Consider the following 27,469-nt stretch of genomic DNA (forward strand, 5'->3'; position numbering starts at 1 on the left):
AGGCTGAGTCAACCTTGAGCCTACTGAGATTTGATCTGCCAAACTGCTGGCAGCCAGTGATCAGCAGAAGTAGGCTGCAGTACTACACTCTAACCACTGTGCCACTGACGCTCTATCATGTGATGCAGAGGCTCTATTATTATCTTGTGTGTTTATCAGATGGATGGCATAGGAACAAAGCTGTTACAGAATCTGGTAGTCCTGTTAGAAAAACCTCAATAGCTCCTCCTAGAGGGGAGCAACAAAAACAGAAACTGATTGTAAAGTGGATCTCTAACAATATTTTATCCTTTGGCATTTTATCATGCAAAGATGGACATGAAAAAGGACTAAAATGGAAGGGATCTAATAGAGGCAGAAGAGATTAAGGAGAGGTAGCAAAATTATACAGAAGATCTACACAAGAACATCTGTGATAACCATGATGGGGTGGTCACCGACTTTGATCTAGACACCCTAGAATAGTGATGGTGAACCTTTTTTTCATTAGGTGCCAAAAAAGCATGGGCATACGCTATCGCACATGTGAGTGACCCCACCCAGGGGTTGGCTGCTGCCCAGACAGTGAGAAATGCAGTGGGGTAGTGAAAATGGAGCTCCACCCCAGAGCACCCAATTTGCACTGAAAGATGTTGAAATAAAATGCAGGGCATCCTGCATAAGCCACGCCCACAGTGTGGTAGTAAAAATTTTGGTAGCCCTTCACTGGCACACCCATAATTCAATGCCTGGGGAGGACAAAAACGACTTTCCCCGCCCCCTGGAGGCTCTCTCGAGGCTGGAAATGGCCTGTTTCCCAACTTCTGGTAGGCCAAGTAGGCTCGTGTTTCACCCTCCCAGGCTCCAAAGCCTTTCCTGAAGCTGGGGAAGGGTAAAAATGCCCTCTCCCATCTCCCCAGAGGCTTTCGGGAAGCCATAAACACCCTCCCATAGCCTCTGTGCGAGCCAAAAATCAGCTGGCCGACACACATTTGCACGTTGGAGCTGATCTAGGGCAACAGCTCATGTGCCAGCAGATATGGCTCTGCGTACCACTTGTGGAACCTGTGCCATAGGTTCTCCATCACTGCCCTAGAATATGAAGTCAAATGGGCCTTAGGAAATCTGAGCAATATAAAAACTAGTGGATCCCAGCTGAGCTATTCAAAATCTTAAAAGATGATGTACTAATAGTGCTACATTCAATTTGCCAGCAAATTTGGAAAATTCAACAGTGGCCAAAGGATTGGAAAAGGTCAGTTTACATTTCAATTTCAAAGAAAGGCAATGCCAAAGAATATTCAAACAATCACACCATTATACTCATTTCACATGCTAGTAAAGTTATGCTTAAAATCCTACAAGCTAATCTTCAGCAATATGTGGATTAAGAATTACCAAAAGTGTAGGTATGATTTTGAAGAGGCAGAGGAACTAGATATCAAATTGCCAACATATGCTGGATCATGGAGAAAGCTAGGGAATTCTGGAAAAACGTCTACTATTGCTTCATTGACTATGCTAAAGGCTTTGATTTTGTGGATCATAACAAATTACCTCCAGGTTACCACATACCCCCCCCAGAGACCAATAGGACCAGATTACCTCCAAGACCACCTTCTGCCGCATGAATCCCAGACTCCGGTCAGGTCCCACAGAGTTGGTCTCCTCAGGGTCCCATCAGCCAGGCAATGTTGGCTGGTGGGACCTAGGGAAAGAGCCTTCTCTGTGGGGGCCCTGGCCCTCTGGAATCAGCTCCCCCTGGAGATTTACACTGCCCCCACCCTCCTTGCCTTCCGAAAAAGTTTAAAGACTCATCTTTGTTGCCAGGCCTGAGGTCATTAGATCTTTCCCCCTGACCTACAAGTGTTTTTTAGTGTGTTTTATGGAGTGAATGATAATGAATGCTTTAAATTATTTTAGGATTTTTAGGGTTTTTAAAATTATATTAATTGGATTAGATGTTTTACTATGTTTTTATATATGTTGTGAGCCGCCCCGAGTCCTTGGAGAGGGGTGGGATACTACTATAACAACAACAACAACAATAACAACAACAATTTATTAGATTTGTATGCCGCCCCTCTCCAAAGACTCGGAGCGGTTCACAACAATAATACAAATCCAATGAATGAATGAATGAATTAATTAATTAATTAATTAATTAATTAATTAATGAATTAATGAATAAATAAATAAATATGGCAAGTTCGTAAAGAGGTGGAGGTATCAGACCATCTTATTTATCTCTTGAGAAACTTATATGTGGGTCTAGAAACAACAGTGAGAACTGGAACCACTGATTAGTTCAAAATTGGAAAAGGAGTCTGGCACGGCTGTATACTGTTGCCCTGCCTATTTAACCTATATGCAGAGCACATCACGAGAAAGGCAAGGCTAGATGAATCAAAAGTTGGAATTAAGATTGCGGGGAGAAATATGAACAACCTCAGATATGCAGATGATACCACTCTAATGGCAGAAAGTGAAGAGGAACTAAAGAGCCTCTTGATGCAGGTGAGGAAGTAGAGTGCAAAATTTGGTTTGAAACGAAACATTAAGAAAACTAAGATCATAGCATCCAGCCCTCTTAATTCCTGGCAAATAAATGGGGACGAAATGGAGGTAGTGACAAATTTTATTTTCTTGGGCTCCAAGATCACCGCATATGGGGACTGCAGAAATTAAAGGATGCTCATTCATTCATTCATTGGATTTCTATGACGCCCCTCTCTGAAGACTTGGGGCGGTTTACAACATATAAAAACAGTGATTTATAATAAAATTAATCCAACTATCTAAAATCCCCAATTGATTAAAAACAACCCAATCACACTCATTCTTACAACAATCACAGTTGCTAAGATCTAATCAGCTTAAGCCTGACAGCATAAATGACTCTTAAGACTCCTGAATAACGGGGAGCAAGCTACCTATATTCTTTTCTGCTGTCCTGATCCCTCTCTGTATGGACCTTCTATCTGAGGCACTCTTACTACCAAGCCAAACAATTGGATGGACAGTGATGCAGTTTGTTAAGACACCCTCAATCATCTCTCTGTAAAAAGTGGCTAGGATAGAAGGAGAAAGATGTGTTTTCCTCATCTGACGTAGGAAATGCAATGCTGGTTTGTGCACTTCATGAAGGACAACATGTGGAGAGACCACACTTTACTTACACATATCCCTTTAAAACAATACTGAGCTTTTCAGCATTTTGATTCAACCATTGAGGGATTATAGGAGTAGATAGGAGGTAAATTTAACCCTTGTTTGCAACCCTTTAAAATAGCTGCATCTTTCCCTGGAGTTGTATGATAGTAATCCCTACAACAACATAGGCATATTTTAGATATAAGTGTGTGGCATATTATTAGAACAAAAGTGAAAGGATGTTGTAAGGCATCTACATTTCCAGCCTCCATAAAAGAACACAAATGTCAAGCTAATTCCTAAATAATAGAGACCTGTGCCACATCTTAAATCACCCACAGATTATGGCTGATAATTAAAGCCCGTAAGAAAAGAAAAAAAAATAGAGGTTCACTACATTTGATGAGAAGCTACAGGGGTTTGTCAGTGGTTACTAATTTCTCTGTGCTTCTACTTTGCATTCCAAAAGATAAAATACAATTTATTTATCTGGCATATTTATAAGCCTTCCCAATTAACCCAGGCTTTGAGAGGCAAATAACCCAACTGGTAAATACAATTAAAACTATTTTTAAAATTCAAACAAAGAAACAAAAAATGTGATCTGTAGTTTATTCCATTTCCAATATATGGCTGTCTTTCAAATGAATATGCTGGCTTTCAAATGTATCTTAAGTACTAGCTTGTTCCATGTGATGTATCAGCAATACAACACAGATTCTGCCTGTTGATAATTTCTCTATGTAGATATCTTGAAGCCAAAATAAAAAGAGTCTCCCTCGCATATGAACAAATTCCGCAATAAAGAGTCTGACATAAGGAGAATGTCTCAAAATGGGTGAATAGTGCAGTCAGGAGGTAGGGAAAGCAAGTAGAATGCTTGGCTGCATAGTAGAGGTATGACAAGCAGGAAGAGGGAGATTGTGATTCCGCTGTATAGAGTGCTGGTGAGACTACATTTGGAATACTGTGTTCAGTTTGGGAGACCTCACTTACAAAAAGATATTGATAAAATTGAAAGGGTACAAAGACAGGCTACAAAAATGGTGGAAGGTATTAAGCATAAAACGTATCAGGAAAGACTTAATGAACTCAATCTGTATAGTCTGGAGGACAGAAGGGAAAGGGGGACATGATCGAAACATTTAAATACATTAAAAGGTTAAATAAGATTCAGGAGGGAAGTGTTGTTAATAGGAAAGTGAACACAAGAACAAGGGGGCACAATCTGAGGTTAGTTGGGGGAAAGATCAGAAGCAACGTGAGAAAATATTATTTTACTGAAAGAGTAATAGATGCTTGGAACAAACTTCCAGCAGGCTTGGTTGATAAATCCACAGTGACTGAATTTAAACATGCCTGGGATGAACATATATCCACCCAAAGATAAAATATAGGAAATAGTATAAGGGCAGACTAGATGGACCATGAGGTCTTTTTCTGCTGTCAAACTTCTATGAGAAACATTTTAAGAAGTAAAAGTTACATTTTAATCAGGGTTGGATCTGGTCCACAAGTTAAGCCCAAAATAAAAGATATTCTGTTAGAGCAATATTTCTCCCAGAGCAGATGTTATAGGGAAAACAGCAGGAGTGAGCAATACAAATTTAGTGAATGTTCAAACTTAATAAATAAAAACTAAATAGTATACCATTTTAAGCTCTTGAACAAAAGACAAGGTTATAAAAAAATCAAATGCATTAAAAGACACTAATGTGTCAGATTTATGATTATTTTAGTGTAATATATTTTTTTAATTCCACAAATTGAAATAAGTTATATTTCCTTGTAATTCTGCACAATTCTTCTAATGTATTCTTTAATTCAATGTGATATGATATCAGAGTCAACTCTTGGTGATATAGTTGGATATAGAATATACATGGTAAGAGGAATAAAACATTGAGTGGAGCCAAATACAAACTCATTCATTTAAACATGTCACTATTAAATGAAGAGGCCTTTGTATTAATATCTGCACAGCCCTTTAATTTTATGTATCCCCCACCTATTTATCTTCAATAAAGGTTATATTTTCATAAAAAAGAGGCCTTCTGAAATAGCTTACAGATGCCAATTAATATCAGGGCAAGTCTAACCTCTAAAGGTAGAATTCTTTAAACAGCCCAGTTTCATTGCTGGTGCTGTAGTTAGCCACTTCCTATTATGAATCATCCAGCATCAATTGTGACTAATGCATCACACACATTGCAACTGTTCTCAGTATGTCAACTGTTTACAGGTTCACTGCATGGGCAATATCGCTAATTCCACAAAAGCACAACAAAAGTTTATTTGTAAACTTCCATAGTATCGTCTACCAGATCTTTAGTCATCTGTTGAGCCAAATTGGTAACTCTTAAATAACCCCTTGAACATAAATTATTCTCTATTTCAATTTTACTCTCTTCATGAAACATAGTGGCTATTTTTTTTTATCACCATCCCTTGAATTCTTTCCCCCCTCATAATTTCCTGAGTCTAGGCTGATAAATTTTCTTGTTTATTCCTTTCCAATTATCAGACCATTAAAAAAGTAATAAAACCGACATGAGCAAATTAGAATGGAATGGAGTGGAGTGGAGTGGAATAGAATAGAATAGAATAGAATAGAATAATAGAGTTGGAAGAGACCTTGGAGGTCTTCTAGTGCAACATCCTGCCTTATAGTTCCCTCTAAGCTGAGCAGTGAGCAATCGCTCACTTAAAAATCATCATCAACTCAGAGTTTTCCAAACCTGCCCAGAAGCCGAGAGGGAAAGAGTGAGAGGGAAGGAGAGAGAGAGGAAGAGAGGAAGAGAGGGAAACAGATAGAAAAAAGAGAGGAAGGAAAAGAGAAAGAAAAAGAATGGGAGTAAGGAAGAGAGAAAGAAAATCAAAATCTAGTTTGAAACTAGCTCAACTATTTAAGTGGCATTTTGATATTGATAGAGTTGCCCTATTATGAGCTCACTGTTATAGACACACAGTACAGTATTTTATTTTGAAATTCTCTGAGGCAAAACAGGGTGGGTTTTTTGTTTGTTTGTTTGTTTGTTTATTTATTTATTTATTATTTCTGTGCCGCCCAGTCCCGAAGGGACTGCCGCTCAGACACTATTCTTTTCCGCCCCCCCCAAAAAAAAATTAGAGGGAACACTGGCCTAGGTAGGAAACCCTACATGACTTCAGACAAATGGTTATCCAACATCCTTCTAAAAACTTCCACTGCTGGAGCATTCACAACTGCTGGAGGCAAGTTGTTCCACTGATTAATTGTTCTGACTAAAACAGTTATCTATTACAGACATCTTATAAAAAATATATCACATAGTGAAGGAGAGTCGTATAGTGGCTTTCTTTTCTATATCAAAGTGTTTTGGTTATTCAGACTATCTGTTAGCTAATTGGTAGGGATGGTGAAGTAATTTCAAGCAGAAAGTGTATCTACCATTATTTATTAGACAGCATTAAATGAATGGATTTACAGTGATCCCTCGAGTATCGCGAGGGTTACGTTCCAAGACCCCTCGCGATACTTGATTTTTCGCAATATAGTGGTGCGGAAGTAAAAACATCATCTGCGCATGCGCGCCCTTTTTTCCATGGCCGTGCATGCGCAGATGGTATTTTTACTTCCGCACCTGGCCCAGGGAAGGTTCCTTCCACCGCCCAGCAGCTGATCTGCTCGGCAGCGCCGCAGCAGCGAGGAGCCGAAGATCGGGGTTTCCCTGCCGCCCACGCAAAGGCCCGCCGCTTGTCCGCCGCTTGTCCGGCCGCCGCTTGTCCGGCCGCCGCTTGTCCGGCCGCCGCTTGTCCGGCCGCCGCTTGTCCGGCCGCCGCTTGTCCGGCCGCCGCTTGTCCGGCCGCCGCTTGTCCGGCCGCCGCTTGTCCGGCCGCCGCTTGTCCGGCCGCCGCTTGTCCGGCCGCCGCTTGTCCGGCCGCCGCTTGTCCGGCCGCCGCTTGTCCGGCCGCCGCTTGTCCGGCCGCCGCTTGTCCGCCGCCTGCCTGCCCGCCTGCCCGCCGCTCAGTGCACGAGAGAGGGAAAGTGAGAAAAAGAGGGAGAGCAAGAGGGGGAGAGATAGAGAAAGAGAGAGAAGGAAAGAAAGAAAGAGATGAGAAAGGAAGGAAGAGAGAGAGAGAGGAAGAAAGAGAGAGAGAGAAAAGAGTGGAGTATTTTTTAATTAATATTTTCTGAAAAATCGCGATATAGCGTTTCGCGAAGATCGAGATCGCGAAACTCGAGGGATCACTGTACAGTCTAAATAAATATAATATTACTAAGCCATTTGGCAAATATGCCGACTTATTTTTACATTTTTGAATTTGTATACTTCTATTTACCAAAAATAAATCTAATGGACACTGATTTGAGACTAAATAATACTGAAATCAAGATGTACTTCTGTGAATACAAGATGTGGCCGTATTTGGAAGTAATCTCTAAAATAAATTAGCAAATTTTTCTACCCAGATTAGTTAAAGTCTTCTAGATTAGAGCATATTCCTCTTGCAGGGGTGTAAAAAAATCTCTGCCACAAATTGTTTTGGAAAATGATTTGGAAGCTTCACCTCAGAGGTTTCTATTGAGATGTAAATGCTTCCCAGAAGCGACCAGCAGTTGTTCTCACCTCCATAAAATACAATAAAATTAAAACATTTTAAATTTTAAAATGTGTCTAGGGAATTCCACTTTTTTTAAAAAAAGTATGAAGTGGATGGTGGAGCTCTTATAGCTTTTTTGTTTTGTTTCGCTTAAGTGCTCAGTACACTTAAAGCAATACAGCTTTCCATAGTCACGTGGTACTCCATTGTATGTATATAACTGTATGTAAGACACAAACAGGTAATCTTGAAAAGAAGATTTGCTGCTGCAGTGAAAAATATCTCCAGACAAAGCATTGAATAAGTGAAAGACAGACTATAAACCTATTGTTTAGGAAGAATTTACGGTAAGGCTGAGTAAGTTATGTATTCAAAATTTCAAAAGATTTCAGAAAAGTGGAGCACAGAATTTTCATCAGGAAGTTCTGGGCTAACTTCCATATTGAATACTGTATTCCTAAAATACAGGATGGTAAAAAATAGTTGTTATTCATTGTGTTATGTCCTCAAAAGTCATTAAATCATAAGATGTGTTGTCACAGAACAACTACTCAATGAAGAATAATATAGGGGAAAAGCTGTAGCATAATATCTTCTGTACTTCTCAACCACAGTAGGATTCAAGTAATCTTTATATCCTTCAAGTTACTTTATATTTGAACTCTTTTTTTAAAAAAGTTATCTTTAATTGTGTGACATAAGTAATTGGGCTTTGAAAATTTCAGAGAGCTTGAATTAAAAAAAAAGAGGATATATATTAAAAATAATTTGAAGCTCCTTGTAGAGATCAGGAAAGGTCAAGACTTTTTACAGATACTAATCAGCTTTCACACTTCTTGATTAAACCTGGTAAGAACTTTCTCATCAGGACCTGCGGAGAATTTAAACCTCATCTGATTTTTGCATCATTTTGATAAGATCAGGAGTAGATCCTAAATATAGATGATAATCACACTGCAGTTTTGGTAGCAAAATAAGTGCAAATTTATTTAATTAATTCATTAATTTTACTTCTATGCTGTCCAATCCCGAAGGACTGAGGGCTGCTTACCATAATATAAATTACAAAAAACAACAATAAAAAAGAAGTCACAAAATACAATCTAAGCTCTAAAATCCTAATTTAAACTCATAATAGAATAACTCAACAACATGCATACGTACCATTCATACATGTGGCCAAGCTAGCTGTTGATTCAGGGCCCCCAGGCCTGCCGGCATAGCCAGGTCTTTGTAGCCTTACGGAAAGCCAGCTGAGTGGGAGAAGTATGGATATCGGGGAGAGTTTATTCCATAGAACTGGGGCGGCAACAGAGAAGGCCCTCTCCCACGGTCCCGCCAACCTGCATTGCTTGGTTGATGGGACCTGGAGGAGGCCAACTCTGTGTGCTCTAATTGATCTCTAGAAGGTATGTGGCAAGAGAAAGTCCCATAGATAGTCTAGCCCTGAGCCATATAGACCTTTATAGGTAATATCTGTGCCCGGAGACTAATAGGAAGCCAGTGCAGCTCACGGAGTATAGATGTTATATGGGTGTACCGAGGTGCACCCATGACAACTCATGCGGCTGCATTCTGGACAATTTGGAGTCTCTGAACACTCTTCAAGGGTAGCCCCATGTAGAGCACATTGCAATAATCAAGACGGGAGTTAATAAGGGCCTGAGCGACTGTGCGTAGAGCCTTCTGGTTCAAATACGGCCGCAATTGGTATGCCAGGCGAACCTGGGCAAAGGTCAAGGTTCAGCTGTAGATCCAGGACACCCAAGTTGCGGACCCTATCTAAGGGGATCAATGTTTTTCCCTCCAGAACAACGGATGGACAGATCAAATAGTCCTTAGGAGGGAATGTTCATAGCCACTCGGTCTTGTTTGGGTTGAGTTTGAGCCTGTTGGCCCCCATCCAGACCCTTACAGCTTCCAGGCACTGGCACATCACATCCACCACTTCACTGAATTGGCATGGGGTGGAGATTTATATCTGAGTATCATCAGCATACTGATACCTCACCCCATGCCATCAGATGATCTTGCCCAGCCGCTTCATGTAGATGTGAAATAATAGGGGGGAAAGGACAGACCCCTGTGGCACCCCACAAAGGAAAGGCTGAGGGGTGGACCTCTGCCCCCCTACTAACACCCACTGTGAACAACCAGAGAGATAAGAGGAGAACCACTGTAAAATGGTGCCTCCCACTCCCAATTCCTCCAGCCATCACAGAAGGATAACATGGTCGATGGTATCAAAGGTCGCTGAGAAGTCGAGGAGTACCAGGATAGAGGAATGTCCCCTATCCCAGGCCCGACCATGGTTTTTGGGTGGCACTATCTAAGGAATAGTTGAAGGCTTCATTACCAAATTGATTGATTAAAAAATACTCTCATATATTCACGAAAGTTATTCTGCTTTAAGTTATTATCATACTAAAATCAAACGGATAAATAGCAATATTTCTATACTTCAAACTTTTGCTTTTTATCAAGTGGAATCTATTCTATGTCTGCCTTGGTCCACCTGCCATCAGTTCTTGTTATGTGACCAGCCCATTTCCACTTCAATTCTTTTATTCTCTTGATGATATTGTATGTTTTCATTTGTTCTTTAGACCATATGCAAGTCTTTCTATCTTGTCTTGTAATGCTGAGCATGTATCTTTCCATGGCTCTTTGCGCCACTCTTTTTTGTATCGATTGTAAGATTAGTGTCCATGTTTCACTAACATATGCTAGAGCAGGTAGCACACACTAATCAAAACCTTTTCAAGCATAGGGGGAAGTTATTCTTGAAAATTATGCTTAGCTTGCCAAATGCCTGCCAACCACATTTAACACACCATTCAATTTCCTTTACTGTATCACCTTTCATTGAGATCCATTGGCCAAGGTATATGTAGTGGTCTACAACATCTAATTCTTCTGCAGATATTTTTTTTCTTTCTTTGGTGAATTTATTAAACATAACCTGGGTCTTTTTCAGGTTTTATATTTAAGCCAAATGGTTCTCCTGCTTTGTGCAGCTCTTGTATGTGTCTTTTTAACACTTCTGGGTCTTGTGAGAAGACAACAACGTCATGTGCAAATCTTAAGTGATTTAAATAGGCACCATTGATTTTTATTCCATCTTTTGCCCAGTCTGGATTGTGTAATACTTATTCAAGGCAGGCTGAGAAAAGGGATAGGTGATATTGTATATAAGTGATGTTAATCTTCCATCTTCTGTGGGTGTACCCAACCTCCTTTAAATAAGGCAAAGAAAATATCAATCCATCCCAAGAATTCTCCCTCCCACACTTCCATTCCCACAGTTGCATATATGTAGTCAGTGAGGCCCCAACCATCTCCATAAGCTCAGAAGGAAAATATCCTTGCAGCTGTCTCTGAACCCTCTGCGACATTCAACAGTCAAATACTGGAATCAACAAAAATATGAAAATCATCCTCTGAAAGCTTTGTTGTTTAATCCATTTGTTTCTCTTACTATTTGGATCAGACAAGGCAAGATAAGGCTCTCTTTACTTGCCTTATTCCATCTATTAATCTAATTCTATAGGTCATAGATGAAGAAAGAAGCGATACACGCAGAAGGGAATGTATGGCGTGAAGGGTGTCAGAACATAGAGGTGTTATATATGGCAAGAGGGTAAGAGTTGGTAGTTAATAGGAAAAGATGTCAAAAAAATTGAAACATAATAATAGTGCAATTTATCCTTGCTAAACGTACAGCAGTGTGCTATAATTAAATATGAAAACCTAAATTTATCTCTGTGTTCGGCTGTCATTAATTTAACAGGGAATGCACATGTTGTAATCTAATGGTTGGTGCTTCCTGCACTCACCCCCCCCCTCCAAGCAGCATATTAAAATGTATATTAGCCTCAAGGTGCATAAACACAAAATAATAGGCCAAAGGTTTTGGCACATGGAGGGGGGGGGGGGAAATCCACGCTCAAAGGCCGTCAAGTAGCAGTGATTCAGGGGAGCCACTCACTTAGCCTCATTAAGCCAAAGCTCTTTTTTGCTTGTCTTTTGTTCTGCATGACAGCAGCCTCTTTGTTGTATAATAATTCATTCCAAGTTCGTTCCAAGCTACCGAAACTGGTGAACTGTGGCCATTTTAATGAGAAGTATTGGTGGTATGCATAATCTGGAAGCCACGTGCACCAGGCAATCACAGAGCACTGCAGCCAGCAAAATGAGACACTGTTGAAATCACAAATTTGTCAAGTTGTTTTTGGACAGGGTATTATAATAAGCACTAAAATATGCATCCCATTACTTTGCATCTGCCAGTCAAAGATCACTGTAATGAATGCATGCTGCAGGGTATGACCAGGCCGCTGTTGTAAGTAAAACAAACTGGAGAGTACAAAAAGGAATTATGTATTTTTGGCAGCGCTTGACTTATTTTTAAATCCGATTGCATTGGGAGCTAGATTTTTCTAGCACAGTAGTCCAATGTCAGCAGTGAGCTGACTACAACTGCCAGAGTTAAAGAGGTAGCTGGAATAAATTATCTTTTCAGCTTCTTTTTATGGCTGTGTTTGCTAAGTGAAAAAAGATGTCTAGAAATCAGTGCTTATAGTACATATGGCAGCAATCTTTAATTCATTGTTAAAAAAATGCTGTAGAAAACTACTTATTTACTACCCCTAAAGCTTTCTAAATGGGACAATTCATGCAGGTTTTCCCATATACAAAGCAACATAAACACAAGCTTTGGGCTAATCATGAGCTAGAGTATTTATTTAATACATGCATCCCTGTAAATTATTTCAATGTATAGGCTCAAAGCAACTCAGAGAATACAATTGAAATACTTAGTTAAGAATCCCAAACAAATCGACAAATAAAACATCACATAATGGGGGGAAACATATATCACAACCAAAACAAATAACACACATCATAGCACAAAACTGTTGTACCCCAGAGCTTGGGAGATAAGCCATTTCTTAAAGGATTATCTGTAGAGTTAGGGTAAACCTCTGAGAGAATGTTTTTCCAAAGAGCAATGAAGACATGCTTCCTATGTCCCCTTAGATAGCATTGGTTAATGCCAAGTCTGTCAGATTGTACAGAATGGGCAGAAAAGGTAAAAAAGAGGCAGTCCTTCAGACTATCAGATCTGAAAGACTATAAGAATGATATCCATCACCTTGAAGTAACCAATACAGTTCTCATAATAAAAGTATTACAATGTTCCCTCGATTTTCGCGGGTTCAAACTTCGCGAAAAGTCTATACCATGGTTTTTCAAAAATATTAATTAAAAAATACTTAGCGGGATTTTTCCCTATATCACGGTTTTTCCCGCCCGATGACGTCATATGTCATCATCAAACTTTCGTCTGCCTTTAATAAATATTTTTTTAAATAAACTTTAATAAATAAACATGGTGAGAAATAATCTAAAGGGTTGCTAAGGGAATGGGAAATGGTAATTTAGGGGTTTAAAGTGTTACGGGAAGGCTTGTGATACTGTTCATAGCCAAAAATAGTGTATTTACTTCCGCATCTCTACTTCACGGAAATTCGACTTTTGCGGGCGGTCTCGGAACGCATCCCCCGCAAAAATTGAGGGAACACTGTACACAGGCATAAAATGGTAACGCTTAAGAGCTTGAGCCACTGCATTCTGTATAAGCACTTCCAAGAGGTCTTCAGGGTGAGTCCTATGGAGACCACATTACAGTAATCCACATATGAAGTGACCCTGGAAAAACTGACAGCAAGAAGAAATTCCTGGTTCAGGAAATAATACAATTTGTGTACCAGATAATTTGTCAAAAGATTCTTCTGTCACTTGCTCCTTGAGCAGAAATTGTGACTCCAGGAGAAGTTCCCAAATTGCATACCAACTCTAAACAACGAGGTACAATCCTTTCAAAATCAAAGCTGGAAATTCACCAGAATTGAAAGAACCACATATCCACATCTGCTAAATCCTGTCAGAGTTATTTTGAACCTGTTCCTCTCCATCTACAGATGTTCCAAATAACCTTTGGGCACACTGAGACCATCATCTCAGTCACAGCACTTGGTTGGCCAGGAATTGAGATCACAGTGGAGTATCATAAACACACTACCGTTACCTGACTCCAAGCCCCATTGAAAGCTGCTGAGAGATCACAAAGAAACAGGATGGTCACTAAGTATGATAAGCATTGTTTCCATTCCATGTTCTAGGTTGAAACCTGACTGCAATGGGTTTAGATCAGGGGCGTCAAACTTGCAGTGTCAAACCCGGGTGGTTGTGACCAGCACGTGATGGATCTGGCCCATGGGCTGCAAGTTGGACAACCCTGCTCTAGATAATTTATTTCTTCCAGGGCTTTCTGTGAATCTAGTCCAACCATCTTCTCAATGACCTTATGCAAATGCAAATAAACTCATCAAATCAGACAAAACATGGTATCTAATGCATAAGACTTGAACCTGGGAGATCTATATTCATGTCCTCACCCTACTGTAAAGTTTCTTGAATAACTTTGGGACAACTATTTCCACTTTTGTGGAGAAAAATATTAGGAATGCTTCCCTGTAAAATTCCTTTAGGTCAGAGACAAAAGGTGAAATATAGCTATCTATTTCATGCCTTTTGAAATCCTTACCTTAAAGAAAAGGAATAGTTATAATTCTGAAAAAACAGAGTGGCTAAGGGAGGGTGGATTTCCTGCTGCCTTTCTCATTGTGAGGTTTTATATGGAGTTTGACAGAAGTACACATCTGGATTATAAGACTGAAAAAACAGCTGCATGTTAGACATGCTACTGAGAGGAAAGTGCCTCCTATAGTTCTTCCATTCAAAAAATTGCATTCTCTCACAATTCATTTTTTAAAATAGAATTTCACTGAGTATTACATTGTCTTTCCCCTAGAAGGTTTTTCAGAGCCCAACAACAATCCCTTGCTCAGACTGATAAAAGAATGAGGATGCTTCATTTAATTATAAGCAAAAGGGACTAATACTTTGCCACAATACAATGAAATATTTCTTTTTTAGTCTTTTCAAGTATTTGCCTTTTCTCTCCAAGTTGTTTGAATTCTCTTAAAAATTGTTAGCTTTAAAATTCTAATACAGTGATCCCTCGAGTTTCGCGATCTTGAGCTTCGCGAAATGCTATATCGTGATTTTTCCACCCGATGACGTCACTCTCTTCCTTCCTTTCTCATCTTTCTTTCTCTCTCTCTTTCTCTATCTTGCTTCTTTCTCTCTCACACTCTCTTCCTCCCTCTCTCATCTCTTTCTTTCCTTCTCTCTCTTTCTCTATCTCTCCCCCTCTTGCTGGCGGGCGGCGGGCGGGCGAGCGGGAGCATCAGCGAGGAGCCGGGGTTTCCCCTTTGCGTGGGCGGCTGGGAAACCCCGATCTTCGTCTGCTCGCTGCTGCTGCGCCGAGCAGATCAGCTGCTGGGCGGCCGAAGGAACCTTCCCTGGGTCTTCCCCCTCTTGCTGGCGGGCGGGCGAGCGGCGGGCATCAGCGAGGAGCCAGGGTTTCCCCTTTGCGTGGGCGGCCGGGAAGACCCAGGGAAGGTTCCTTCGGCCGCCCAGCAGCTGATCTGCTCGGTAGCGCAGCAGCAGCGAGGAGCCGAATCGGGGTTTCCCCTTTGCGTGGGCGGCGAGGAACGCAAACTCCACCATCTACGCATGCGCGGCCATAGAAAAAAAGGGCGCGCATGCGCAGATGGTGTTTTTACTTCCGTAACCCTACATCGCGAAAAATCGATTATCGCGAGGGGTCTTGGAACGGAACCCTCGCGATAATAGAGGGATCACTGTATTTACTTTCATTTATTTAAAAGGCCAAAACCATTTTTAAATTAATAATTAACATTGTTGTTAATAATTAACATATTGTTGTTGACCTTGGTATTGCAACACGTGGAATACTGCATCCAGTTTTGGTCGCCATGATGTAAAAACAATGTTGAGACTTAAGAAGATGTTGGCTAACTATTTGTCAGAAGTGGTGTAGGGTTTCCTGCCTAAGCAGGGGGTTGGAATAGTTGGTCCCTTCCAACTATTCTATTCTGTTTTGTTTTGTTCTGTTCTGATCTGTTCTACTCGACTCGACTCAACTCTGTTCTATATAGGGAAAAAGATCTGAAGAAGTATATTGAAAGAGCCCCTTTCTGATGGCAATGGATAATTTAAAAATATGTAATATAACAAACTAACTAACTAATATCACCTATGCTTCTGTTTCTATTCTTAATCTATGGATTTATTTATTTAGGCTTCAACTGTTTACTATGAAAGAGAGTAGTCTGCTCAGGATTCATGCTTGTATGTATGTATGTATGTATTTATGTATGTATGTATGTATCAGGGGTGAGTTCTAACTTACCTCGCTGCCAGTTCGCTTCCTCCCGTGCCATATGGTCATACACATGTTTTGTGTGCAAATTCATGCACGGTGCCGAAAAATGCCACCCCCCCCCAAAAGCTGAAAACAAAATGACAATGCATGCGCGGAAGGGAAAATAATAGAAAAAATCCCCCCCCAAAATGGAGGCATTCACAGACCAGCACCAACAGAACCTGGGCAGGAAGAAATATTATTGCCATTTTGTTTATGTTCCTGCTTGTCTATGAGCTACAAACGTTAGCTTATTTAAAAGAGCTTTTAACCTTACTTAAAACTTCAAAGGCTTATACATTAGAACATTTTGTTACTCCCAGTAGATTTAAGTGAAAATAATTGTAGGAAATGTTTAAAGAGAAACCAAGTAAACAACAACTGGAAGATTCTTTAAAGAAGCAGATAAATATTAGTTAATTGTCAAATTTGCATGAGGAAAAAATGGTTTTATAGAGGTATTGAGAAAAGACACATGTATCTTTTATTGTGTTATTTGTAAACATTCTCTGAAAAATTTATTTGAGGATAAGTAATTGCATACCCATGTCTTGATTCTGTTACATAGTATCATTTAGGTTTTTAATGGCAAATTTCTTACTTTATCTGTTTTACCAAATGAAACAGGATATCGTTCATGTTTAACAAGCTATAGCTACTGTGAAGATTTTTGTTTTATTTTATTTTTTTCAGAAAAGTATGCCCTTTAAAGTGTGCCCGGTCCCCTTAAAAATTCATTATGAAAGTCCAGAAATATCACAATTATTGGTAGCATCTTCTCCTCCTCCCTCAACCCAATTATTTTTCTGGATAAAAACATATACACATTAAGGAAAACAGGAGAACTAAAACTAAAGCTTCATAGAATATGGCAGGGCAAGCTGATCCGGAAGTGAAATAATGAATAGTAATTATTTTTAATAGGTGGGATCCTAAGTAAAAGTTTATCTGTGCTTTATCTGTTTATCTGTAGGAAGATACAAGGGTCAACTTCATGATTTCCACTATCCTTTCTAAAAGTGTTCTCTGGTAAACATCGTGATTCTATAATCTTTCATTTCTTTCCATCTCTGTCCTCTAGAACAGTGTTTCTCAAGATCAAAAATTTAAAGACGTTATTGACTACAACTCCCAGAAATTCACACATCTTAAAGTTGTTGAGATAGAGACACACTGTTCTAAAAGGAAGCCTCCCCAGAATAAGTTTTATAATTCTTTTAAATCCCTGTGTAATGCACAAGAGAATAGAGAGTAATTATATAGCACGTGAAAGTCGAAACATTCATATAAACATATATATGTATATCACTTAGGCCCTACAGTCAAAATACCATGTATGCTTGGATATACTGGTTACCCATAGAACCCATAATTTGTGTACTTCTGCAAGGCCCCATTTGGTTATAGCCAGAAATTGCAAATATAGAAAGCCTAGGCTAGATCTAATCCAGTGCTTCTCAAATAGGGCCCCCCTGGGGGAATGCAGAGGGGGCGCGCAAGACCCCGGGAACGTGCTTTTTTTTTGCAGCAGGGAGTAGGTTTTTTTTTACCAAATAATAGCACAGAGCAGGAAATATGAACTGCAGTTAACAAACCCTTAAGAGACACCATGGAAATATATTTAACAGGGATGAAAAGAAAGGAGGAGAGAAATGGAGTTAATGAGACAAACATAAGTCTCCTGAAAGCTAAAACAAGAAAATATGATGAAGTGTATGTAGCGCTTAGCTTCACTGTAACTACAGTGGGAGACAAGGAAAGACCGGTATGTTTACTGTGTCTAAAAATGTTGGCAGTGGACAGCATGAAGCCAAATAAATTAAGGCATCACTTAAACACATTATACCCCAGTCATGCTGATAAGTTGCTTGAGTTTTTTCAGCAAAAACATGCTGAATTTGCAAACAATCGTCCCGACGAAGAGTTGGGACGCGCATGCAATGTTTATTTTTCTTAGGTAGTCATAATAGAAAATAATTGAAAAGCACTGATCTAGTCCAGTGTTGATACATTTCATTAGCTCATGCTGGAATTTCTTGCGGGAGATATTTTGTTACTTCCTGCAAGATCACCACAAGGAAATGTCTTTTTCAGAGTTTCTTTGGCATTCACCATGCTGCAGGATTTTCATGTTGTCGATTCCAACAATTGTCCTCACTCTAAGGATTTGGATCAGATTATTTCAAAAACCACACCTCTGTTACAAGCCTGTGGGTGTTTTTATTCTCTTTGGTCCTTTGGATCCTACGTTCATCGGACAGATTTTTTTTTTCTACTGACAAGCAGACAAGATAGACAAGTGATTCCTCTTGCCACTGAGGTTGTCCTTTATATACAGTTAACTCATCCAACACTAAATGTGGACTAATAGAAGGATTTAAGAACACGAAAGTGACACCTGATAACTATCAGGAGCAGAACACATTAATTTAATACATTAGAAATCAAAACTTTAAGCAAAAGATTCATATTTGAGCAATGAGGTTTTCATAAAACCCTATTTGAATCTTTTAATAAGGGCAACACATATTTATCTGTACAAGGATTATTGTAAGGAATCCACAATAGATAATTGAAGAGTTCATTCTTGTGGAAAATTGACACTGCCGCTTTGAAGATTTTTTTTTAAATTTACAGTATATGGGCACCGAAAGTCCTGTTATTCCTTCCTCCCTATCTATGTGAAACACATGCAGTTTGCATGGCAGGCTGGCATGAGAAAAGAAAAATCTGTGCTTGCTTACTATATTCCTATCTAGCCCTCCTGTTTTGTGCTTGTAAGTTCTTTATGAGTTCAAAAATTAATGTTTTATACATTCTTTAAAAAAAACAAAAAAACAAGAGGCATTGGAAGAAAGAACTTGTAAACCACAAACTCAACAAAGCAAATGGAGTAAGTAAAATACCACAAGTTCAGTTTTTAAAAAGGACTCGCACTGTGTGCTGCCGTAGCTTGAAAGGCCCTGGATTTGGAAGGAAACTAAAGCAACTTTTTGTTCTCTCATTCCTCATTGTTAATTCTTACTGATTTATAGTTCCCACTTGGACGTATTTTTGATGCTAACATTCAGGATTATCTAAAACCAAAATATCTAATGCACACACTAGATAGAAGGTGGCTATCCACCAACAGGAAATGAAAAAAAGGCATTATCAGATTTTAAAAGTGTCACATGTATTTAAAAAAAATCAATTTTTTAAAAAAGAAACCCTTATAGCTCTTTTAAAAGGTTTTTCCAAATTATGAAAATCATTATATTCTATGTGTTGTTTTCTTTTAAAATCCAGCCACTTATTAATGTTACTCCCCACTGTGAAAAAGGTAGAACTTAAAAAAAAACCTGAACAAGATAATTTACTTTTTATGATTAGGCATAACCAATCTCATATTTTTGTACATTTTAGGTTTGGAAGCTTTATAAATATATTTGTTCAGTTTTAGTAAATACCACATACAATGAATAATACGTTATATTCATATGGGAAGTACAGAAAATCAGTTAGATCTACTGGTTTTAAAGCATCCCAGGAGACTGGGAATTCTAGCCCTGACTGACACAAAAGGATGGGATTTGGATGACTTTGGGTCAGTCCCTTTTTCTCCACCCATATCAGGGCTGACAAGCTGGTTAGTCCATTCCTGACACAAGCAAGGGATCAACACTTTTGTTGATCTGAAAAAAGTGAACCCTGCACTTGTTGGAAAAAGCTAAGAAGAAAAGAAATAATATTGGATGGAAACTGGCAGAGCATCTTTAAAATATTTGTATTTTAATTTATTGCATTGTTTTATTGATAGTACAGTATAGCAATACGTTTTTCTTAGCTTCTTGATGGAAAAAGAAAATAAATATTGAAATATTACATAAGTAATGGCTAGTCACCATTTCTTAGCACGTCTTACCTCATAGGCTTGTTGCCCTGGGGCAAATGAAAGGTAGAAAAAGTATTAGGTATGTTTTCCACTTTGGTTATTTATAAAATAATAAATGTGGTATAAATATATACATATTTACATTAGGTAGATGTTGGCAAAATAATCCAAATTTAACTTGATGGATTATATTTCAAAAAATAAAACTTTCATTTATTCAAGGTACAATAACCCTGGAAATATTCTTAAAAACAATTTTTTTTTTTTGCAAAGAACAACATGGAACAACTTCCTCACATTAAGCTTGACTTTTGATGACATCGTAAATAATTACTTGCAGTTCTGTGGATAACAAGAGTAATTATTTTTCTTCCTTATTTTAATATTTTTCGTTTCCTGCCCCTTGGGATTCCCATCCCAGTATTAATGAGGTCCAATACTTTTTATTTTGCAATAAGTCAGATGCTGCCAACTGACGGCATGACCTATTAAGACCTTACTTGGATAAATATTCAGCATAAAATGGGTGGCTAAATAAATGTTTTAAATAGCAATAGCACTTAGATTTATATACCATTGTACAGTGCTTTCGGGCCTCTCTAAGTGGTTTACAGAATCAGCATACTGCCCCCAACAATTTGGGTCCTCAATTTACCCACCTCAGAAGGATGGAAGGCTAAGTCAACCTTGAGCTTGATGAGATTTAAACTGCCAAATTGTAGGCAGCTGGCGGTCAGCAGAAATAGCCTGCAGTACTGCACTCTAACCACTGTGCCACCATGGCTATTATGATGCTTCCAGACATATTTTGAAATGAAATGACTATATAGCTTCAGCCCAGAAACATCATTCTTGCATATACTTTTCTTTTCACCAGCATGTCAGAGTGAAGAACTTGGCTCTTGCTCAACTGCTTTAATTTCTATTTGCAGAGATTAACATTTTCTTCTCTTTCTTTTTAGTCATTCAAGGATATGATGCAGAGCCCAATGGTTGGTTAATAATACAAATTCTGCCTTTTCGTTCTTGTAGATTGTATAGATTGCCTGAAACCAGGATTTTCAGTGTCGAATTGGAGAACTAAACCTATTAACCAAACTTGGCACCTAAGCTTAGCACACTTATGAGTAAATTTCCACTCTATGCTAGAGTGAAAGCCAGATGCTGCCAAACCTTTGTTTAGACCTTCATAGATCATCCCTAGTTCAGGCATGGATTTGACTTATAATCTTGTTTTCTTATTGGAATCCTTAAATTTATTAATGTCTTTGAAATGATCGCATCAGCAACACAGAACAAGAGTGCTGGATATCCTTATGATTTAGACACTGAGTCCTGTCTTCCCTTTTTTGTTCACTAACCAATGAAGCCGGGAACCTAAAAAGTAATTCTCCATAGTCATGTGTAAGAATTCTCTTCACGTAGCTGCCATCCTTAAACATTCCCAATTTGCAAGAGGTCTCCTAAGGGACTCTTGCCAGCTGGAATAAGTTACAGCAGGCTCAGGGTGACTTTTGCTTTCACTGAGCAGAGCCATGGACAGCGCCCGATTTTAATTTGCTCCCCAGCGGCTTTTGCCTCCCCCTCTGCTGGGAGTAGATTTTAAGCAGAAAACCCATGCTTTTGTTTCTGGCTTCTGGAAGAGATTCACTTTGAACAGTGCTTTGAGATATACATCATGCCTATTGATTATCCTTCAAAAAATCTAATATAACATGGTTGAAAATGTTGTATAAAGCCAAGATTTACAAAAGAATGGGATTTGGCATGTCAGATACCTCCAAATCTCTGCTTATCATTGCTGAAGACTCAAGTTCCTTTCAGAGAAAGGCTAGAAAATGTTCTTTGTTCTTTGTGAAGCTCTGAAAATTATAACATTACCTTTCGGTTGTAAAGACAATCCCATCACTACACTCCGGAGAATACGATATTCCTGACTTTTTAAATTTAATTAAGCAGTTTTTCTTTCAACAAATAATATTATGTAGCTAAACCTAGATTAGTGCCAAACTCCTTTGGCCCTTGCTCCACCCCATTAACTTTCCTTCATAGATATTTACAACTCATTTCATCCAAAGAAACTTAAAGACTCCCCTCCTTTATAATATGCAAAATAGCCATCCATAGAGAATATTTTTCACCGTGTTTTGAATGAGTGGGGAGTAGACACTGCAATTCATAGTGTTCTTAGCTTGTCACTATATCAATAATTTGCTTTTTTCTAAAGGTAATGTATGAAAAACTATTTAAAAGACACATTAATAAGACAAAAGGAGCTTAAACCTGAAACTAATGTCACAAAAGAATGAAGAAAAGTAGTGGGTGGGTGGTGATAGAAATCATGTCATTGAGAGTGCTTAAGCAGGCTTTGTCAGTGCTGCAATCTGGTTTTAAAGGCACATAAATGCAAACACTATATATTTTACAGAGATGGCTGATTTCATAAAAAGAAAATTCTGGTTGTGTGTTCACGATACTGTGTTGTTCTATTTCTATCATATTTATTATATTTCTATTCCTTTCTTCCATCAAGAAGTTAAGAGACTCAAAGTATCCCTTCCCCTTCCTGTCTTAAATATACCCATAATTACTCAATGAAATCTATGGTTCAGTGATTCCAGGAGCTTTTGCAGTGGGATATGCACCATGTGCCTACAAAATCCACTAACAAAACACTAGAAAATAGAAAGCTAGATTTCATGAATATAGATTGTAAATGCAACAAAAACTGAGTTAATGATTTTTTTGGCATAATATACTGTGTTTATGGGTGGATTTTCATTCAAATACAGCTTTACAGAGTAGTAAAGTACGAGGGTCGCCCAGAAAGTAATGCACATTTTTCTTCAACAATTATTTATTGATCACAATAAAACTTACACACAAGAAAGAATGATATTTCTTCTACACTCCCTATTTTTCCACGTAATCTCCATCCTGTTCTCTGGCTTTCCTCCAGCGAGACACAAGAGTGTGTATGCCTTGTCTGTACTACTCCTTGTTCTGGTCACAAAGCGATTTCTGCACTGTGGGAATCACCTCTTCATCATCCTCAAAATTTCTTCCACGAATGGGATCCTTTAATGGCCCAGCAAGTGGAAGTCTGAGGGAGCTAGGTCAGGGCTATAGGGTGGATAGGGTAACACTGTCCAACCCTATTTAGTGATGTAATGCACTGCTTGTAATGTACATCATTTACAGATGCCATTTTGAAACACTGCTGCAGCTACGCTATCTGTCTGAACAAACACAAAATTTACACACACACTTCTGACAATTCAAATAATGTACAATATATCTAAAGTTTTGCATTCCTACCATTACTGTAGGCTGAGGAAAAAAATGTGGTGCATTACATTCTGGGCGACTCTCATAGATACCATCCAGGTGATTTGGATAATAATTACCAGAATCTCTTGCCATTTCTACGGTTCCCATCTTGTAGAAATATGGTGACCATCAACTTGCTTACACCTGCTGTCTATACTCAACTAGGATTAAATTGGTGTGAAGGAAGAAAGGCGAACGGAGTGCTTGGAAAGGCAATGAAAGGGTGTGTTTGAAGGAAGAAAAGGGAGGGGCTCCCCCCTCGCCTTCCTTCCTTCCCACGCACCCTTTCGCTTTTTCCACCTGCGCCCTTTCGCTGCTCCTCCCTGCCCTCCGTTCGCCTCCCTTCTAAAGTTTGGGATTTTCTTAATGGATTTGCACGCATTATTTGCTTTTACATTGATTCCTATGGGAAACATTGTTTCATCTTATGAACCTTTCTATTTACGAACCTCGTCATGGAACGAATTAAGTTCGTAAGATGAGGTACCACTGTATTCAAGAGGCTGCTTTAAATATTTTGAGACTTAGATATATATGTAAAATATACCATGGGGCTGCTATTCTGTGCACATTTAAGGATCCATTCCCTATTGACCTCAGGGCAACTCCACTGATAGGATTTTGAGAGTTATCTGTTTTTTCCTCCTACGCTATACCTCTATCTCTCAATATTTGTTCACTGAGTTAACATACTGTCTTAGTCACCAAACTGTGGTTTGGAGTCATATCCAGTGATATGCTGGATCAGATCAGTGACTATCTAAACAAATAGCCAATACTGTTCTGATCCAGCATATATCATATATTATAATAGTGGCTAGCCAAATGCCACTTGAAAAACCCACAAGTTGGAAGTGAAGGCAATAGCTTTCCTGAACCATTATTCCCTGGCAACTCATAATTCAGAAATATGCTGTCCAGAAATATGCAAGGAAGAACACCTGCTTTATTTTCTAGCCTCTTGTAACTAGCTCTCCTTGAAACTTTTGCAAACTAACCATGACTGTATACGGTTTTCAGGGATAAATCATTTGCGTGATAATCAATATTGGATTTTGATTGCACAAACATTATCTAAACCTGTGAACATTTGCAACAGAAGAAAACTGCTGGTGTACAGTGATAAAATCCCACATCCATTCCACGGTAGGAACAAGAGCATATAGGTAGCAAAACCCTATCTGAGCATGCCCTTAAACATTGGAAAGTGGAAAACAGCTTCAAAGAGGTAACATAATTTTTTAAAAGGAATCATGCTAGTGCAGAACTTTAATGGAGTTGCTGTGAATGCTTTTTGATTAGGGATCCACCAATGGATTACCTTAATTAACCATATTTATTTATTTTCATTTATTTTCATGAGCTGTGGTGGCACAGTGGTTAGAGTGCAGTACTGCAGACTACTTCTGCTGACTGCCGACTGCCTGCAATTTGGCAGTTCATATCTCACCAGGCTCAAGGTTGACTCATCCTTCCATCATTCCCAGGTGGGTAAAATGATAATCCGACCCAAATTGTGGGGGCAATATGTTGACTCAGTAACTACTTAGAGAGGGCTGTAAAGCACTGTAAAGTGGTATATAAGTCAAAGTGCTATTGCTATAAAGGCCAGAAGCACTAGAGGCAGAAGATAACTTTAATTTAATAACTTTCAACTTAAAATTGATGTGGTAGAAGACCCGTTGTACCTACCTGAACGGTCTTCTCGATGCACTGGAAGGAGAGTCCAACATGGGTATTTAACCAATCCGATTGGTAGAGACTGAGTAAAAATTTACATAATAAAAGTTACCGCCCCCTTGCAGTCCCCCCATGAGCTCAGTTTTAAAAACGAAAGGCACTTAAGAGGATAACCAACTTTTATTGACCAATGCAATAACTCAGGAACCAACCCAACCTCCGGTGTCCCTGAACTTCAACTACCGGGTGGGTTTGGACTCTCCTTCCAGTGCATCGAGAAGACCGTTCAGGTAGGTACAACGGGTCTTCTCCACTGCATCTGGAAGGAGAGTCCAACATGGGATATACCAAAGATCTTTAAAGCCCATGGGAGGGAGAAGGTCTAACTAGGGACTTAGGAGAAACACAAACTCTTTGAAGAACCCTCCTGCCAAAGGCCGCTTCCGCTGAAGCAAAGGAGTCCAACTTATAATGTCTAATAAATGTTGTAGGGGCTGCCCAGGTTGCAGCTCGACAAATGTCCTCTATCGATGCTTGAGTAGACCAAGCCGCCGAAGTCGCCGCACTCCTGGTTGAGTGAGCTGTCAATCCTTCTGGAACTGTGTGTCCTCCAGCCTTGTAGGCCTCCGAGATACAGTCCTTAATCCACCGACTAATGGATTTCGCCGATAATCCAAGTCCCTTCCTATATTCAGAAAATGAAATAAAAAGATTCTCAGACTTACGAAATTCCTCTGTCCTTCTAATGTAAATCTTTAGAGCTCTCCGGACATCCACCTTATGCCACAGTAGCTCTGATGGATGACTCCCGTGAGAGCAGAAATCTGGGAGAATAAGTTCCTGTTTCCTATGAAACACAGTATTTACCTTTGGTACAAAGGTGGGGTCCAAACGAAGAACTACCCTATCCGGATAAAAGACACAGAGGTCAGGTCTCACGGATAACGCCGATAACTCCGACACCCTGCGTGCAGATGTAACAGCTACAAGAAAGGCTGTCTTGATGGAAAGTAGCCTAATTGGTATAGACCTCAATGGTTCAAAGGGAGGTTTAGTTAAAGCCTTAAGTACCCACGTGAGGTCCCAGGATGGAAATCTCCTGACAGGCGGAGAATGTTTATTCGTGGCTCCTTTAATAAAATCTCTGATCCAAGGATGCTGAGCCAAAGGACGAGACTCTGGAGTTTGAATCATGGTGGCTAAGGCTGCCACCTGTCGCCTCAAAGTATTAGGAGCTAAGCCACGTTCCACCCCGGCTTGCAGAAACTCTAAAACAGTTATTACAGAAGCTTCCCTAGGATCCTGTAAATCCTTGTCACAAAATTTACAAAACGCAGCCCAGGTCGCCTGATAAATTCGTGAAGTCGATGGGCGCCTGGCAGCCTGCATGGTATCTATAACCTTCTCTGGTAAGTCCAACTGCTTTAATTTATGCCTTTCAAGTGCCAACCTGTCAAGTGTAGCCACTGAGGATCTGGGTGTTTCAGATTCCCCTGGCTCAACGAGATGATCCGATCTGGAATCCTCCACGGGGGTGACACTGAAAGCTCCACCAAGTCCGCGAACCACGGGCGACGTGGCCAATATGGCGCCAGTAAGATCACTTCCGCCTCCTCGTGAAGGATCTTTTCCACCACCCTCGGGATGAGATTCACGGGGGGAAATGCGTACAGGAGACCTGGAGGCCAAGGTGACAGTAGGGCGTTGGTCCCCTCTGCTCCTGGATCCGGAAACCGTGTGAAAAACCTCGGAAGCTGAGTGTTCTGGCCGCTGGCAAATAGGTCCACTAGGGGGACCCCAAACCTCTGGGTCAACTGGTAGAACAGGTCTGGATCGAGTCGCCACTCTGACGGATCCAGGGTAGCCCTGCTGAGCCAATCCGCTGTGGAGTTGCTGATCCCTGCGATATGTTCCGCGGTCAGTGACGCCAAATGGGTCTCGGCCCAGGTGAAGAGCCGCATAGTTTCCTCCATAAGACGTTGGGACCTCGTGCCCCCCTGATGATTCAGGTGGGCCCTGGTTGCTACATTGTCTGTTAAGATAAGTATGTGTTTGCCTTCTACTAGGGGGGCAAAGGCCAACAGGGCTAGGAACACTGCTCTTAGTTCTAAGAAATTGATATTGACCGAAGCCAATTCCTCTATTGTCCATTGTCCTTGGGCCATATGACGTCCCAGGTGGGCACCCCACCCGTATAAACTGGCGTCTGTGGTCAGAATGAGACGGTCCTGAGTACGAAAGGGGGAACCCTCCTGAATTGTTGCGGTGAGCCACCACTTCAACGACTCTTTGACCTTCCTTGGTAGGAAGATAATCCTTTGCGAGTGACTGACCCTGGCCCTCTGGGCTGGCAAAAGAAACCACTGAAGGCCTCTTATATGGTGTCTGGCCCAGGGAACTATACCTATGGCTGACACCAACGTACCTAGCACCTTTGACAATAGCGCCATCGGGGCCCGTCTGAGGCGGATCAAGCCGGCAACCAGACGATGAATGTTCTCCTGCCTCTCGGG

The 27,469-nt window shown here is 40.0% G+C and overlaps 2 protein-coding genes across 5 annotated transcripts in view; both read right to left on the reverse strand.

Annotated features, from left to right (window-relative positions):
- DPYD (dihydropyrimidine dehydrogenase) overlaps positions 1 to 27,469 on the reverse strand; it is a 735,717-nt gene that overhangs the window by 54,971 nt on the left and 653,277 nt on the right. The gene's annotated exons all lie outside the window — the stretch shown is intronic.
- On the reverse strand, positions 25,118 to 27,109 carry LOC139164429 (uncharacterized). The gene is made up of 2 exons (XM_070746541.1): positions 25,824 to 27,109; positions 25,118 to 25,641 (listed from the first exon to the last, which is right to left on the reverse strand). Exons 1-2 carry the CDS (start codon positions 27,105 to 27,107, stop codon positions 25,609 to 25,611), a joined length of 1,317 nt encoding a protein of 438 aa, XP_070602642.1. The 5' UTR covers positions 27,108 to 27,109; the 3' UTR covers positions 25,118 to 25,608.

Source organism: Erythrolamprus reginae, chromosome 3 (assembly GCF_031021105.1).
Source record: "Erythrolamprus reginae isolate rEryReg1 chromosome 3, rEryReg1.hap1, whole genome shotgun sequence".
In the NCBI taxonomy this organism is placed as follows: domain Eukaryota; kingdom Metazoa; phylum Chordata; class Lepidosauria; order Squamata; family Dipsadidae; genus Erythrolamprus; species Erythrolamprus reginae.

What these genes read in the sequence shown, in the direction of transcription:
- LOC139164429 (XM_070746541.1), bottom strand. Translation starts at nt 27,107, where the DNA reads ATGGACAATAGAGGAATTGGCTTCGGTCAATATCAATTTCTTAGAACT. An exon ending in ACCCCACCTTTGTACCAAAG is followed by an intron (nt 25,642 to 25,823) that starts GTAAATACTGTG and finishes TTCTGAATATAG; the next exon opens with GAAGGGACTTGGATTATCGG.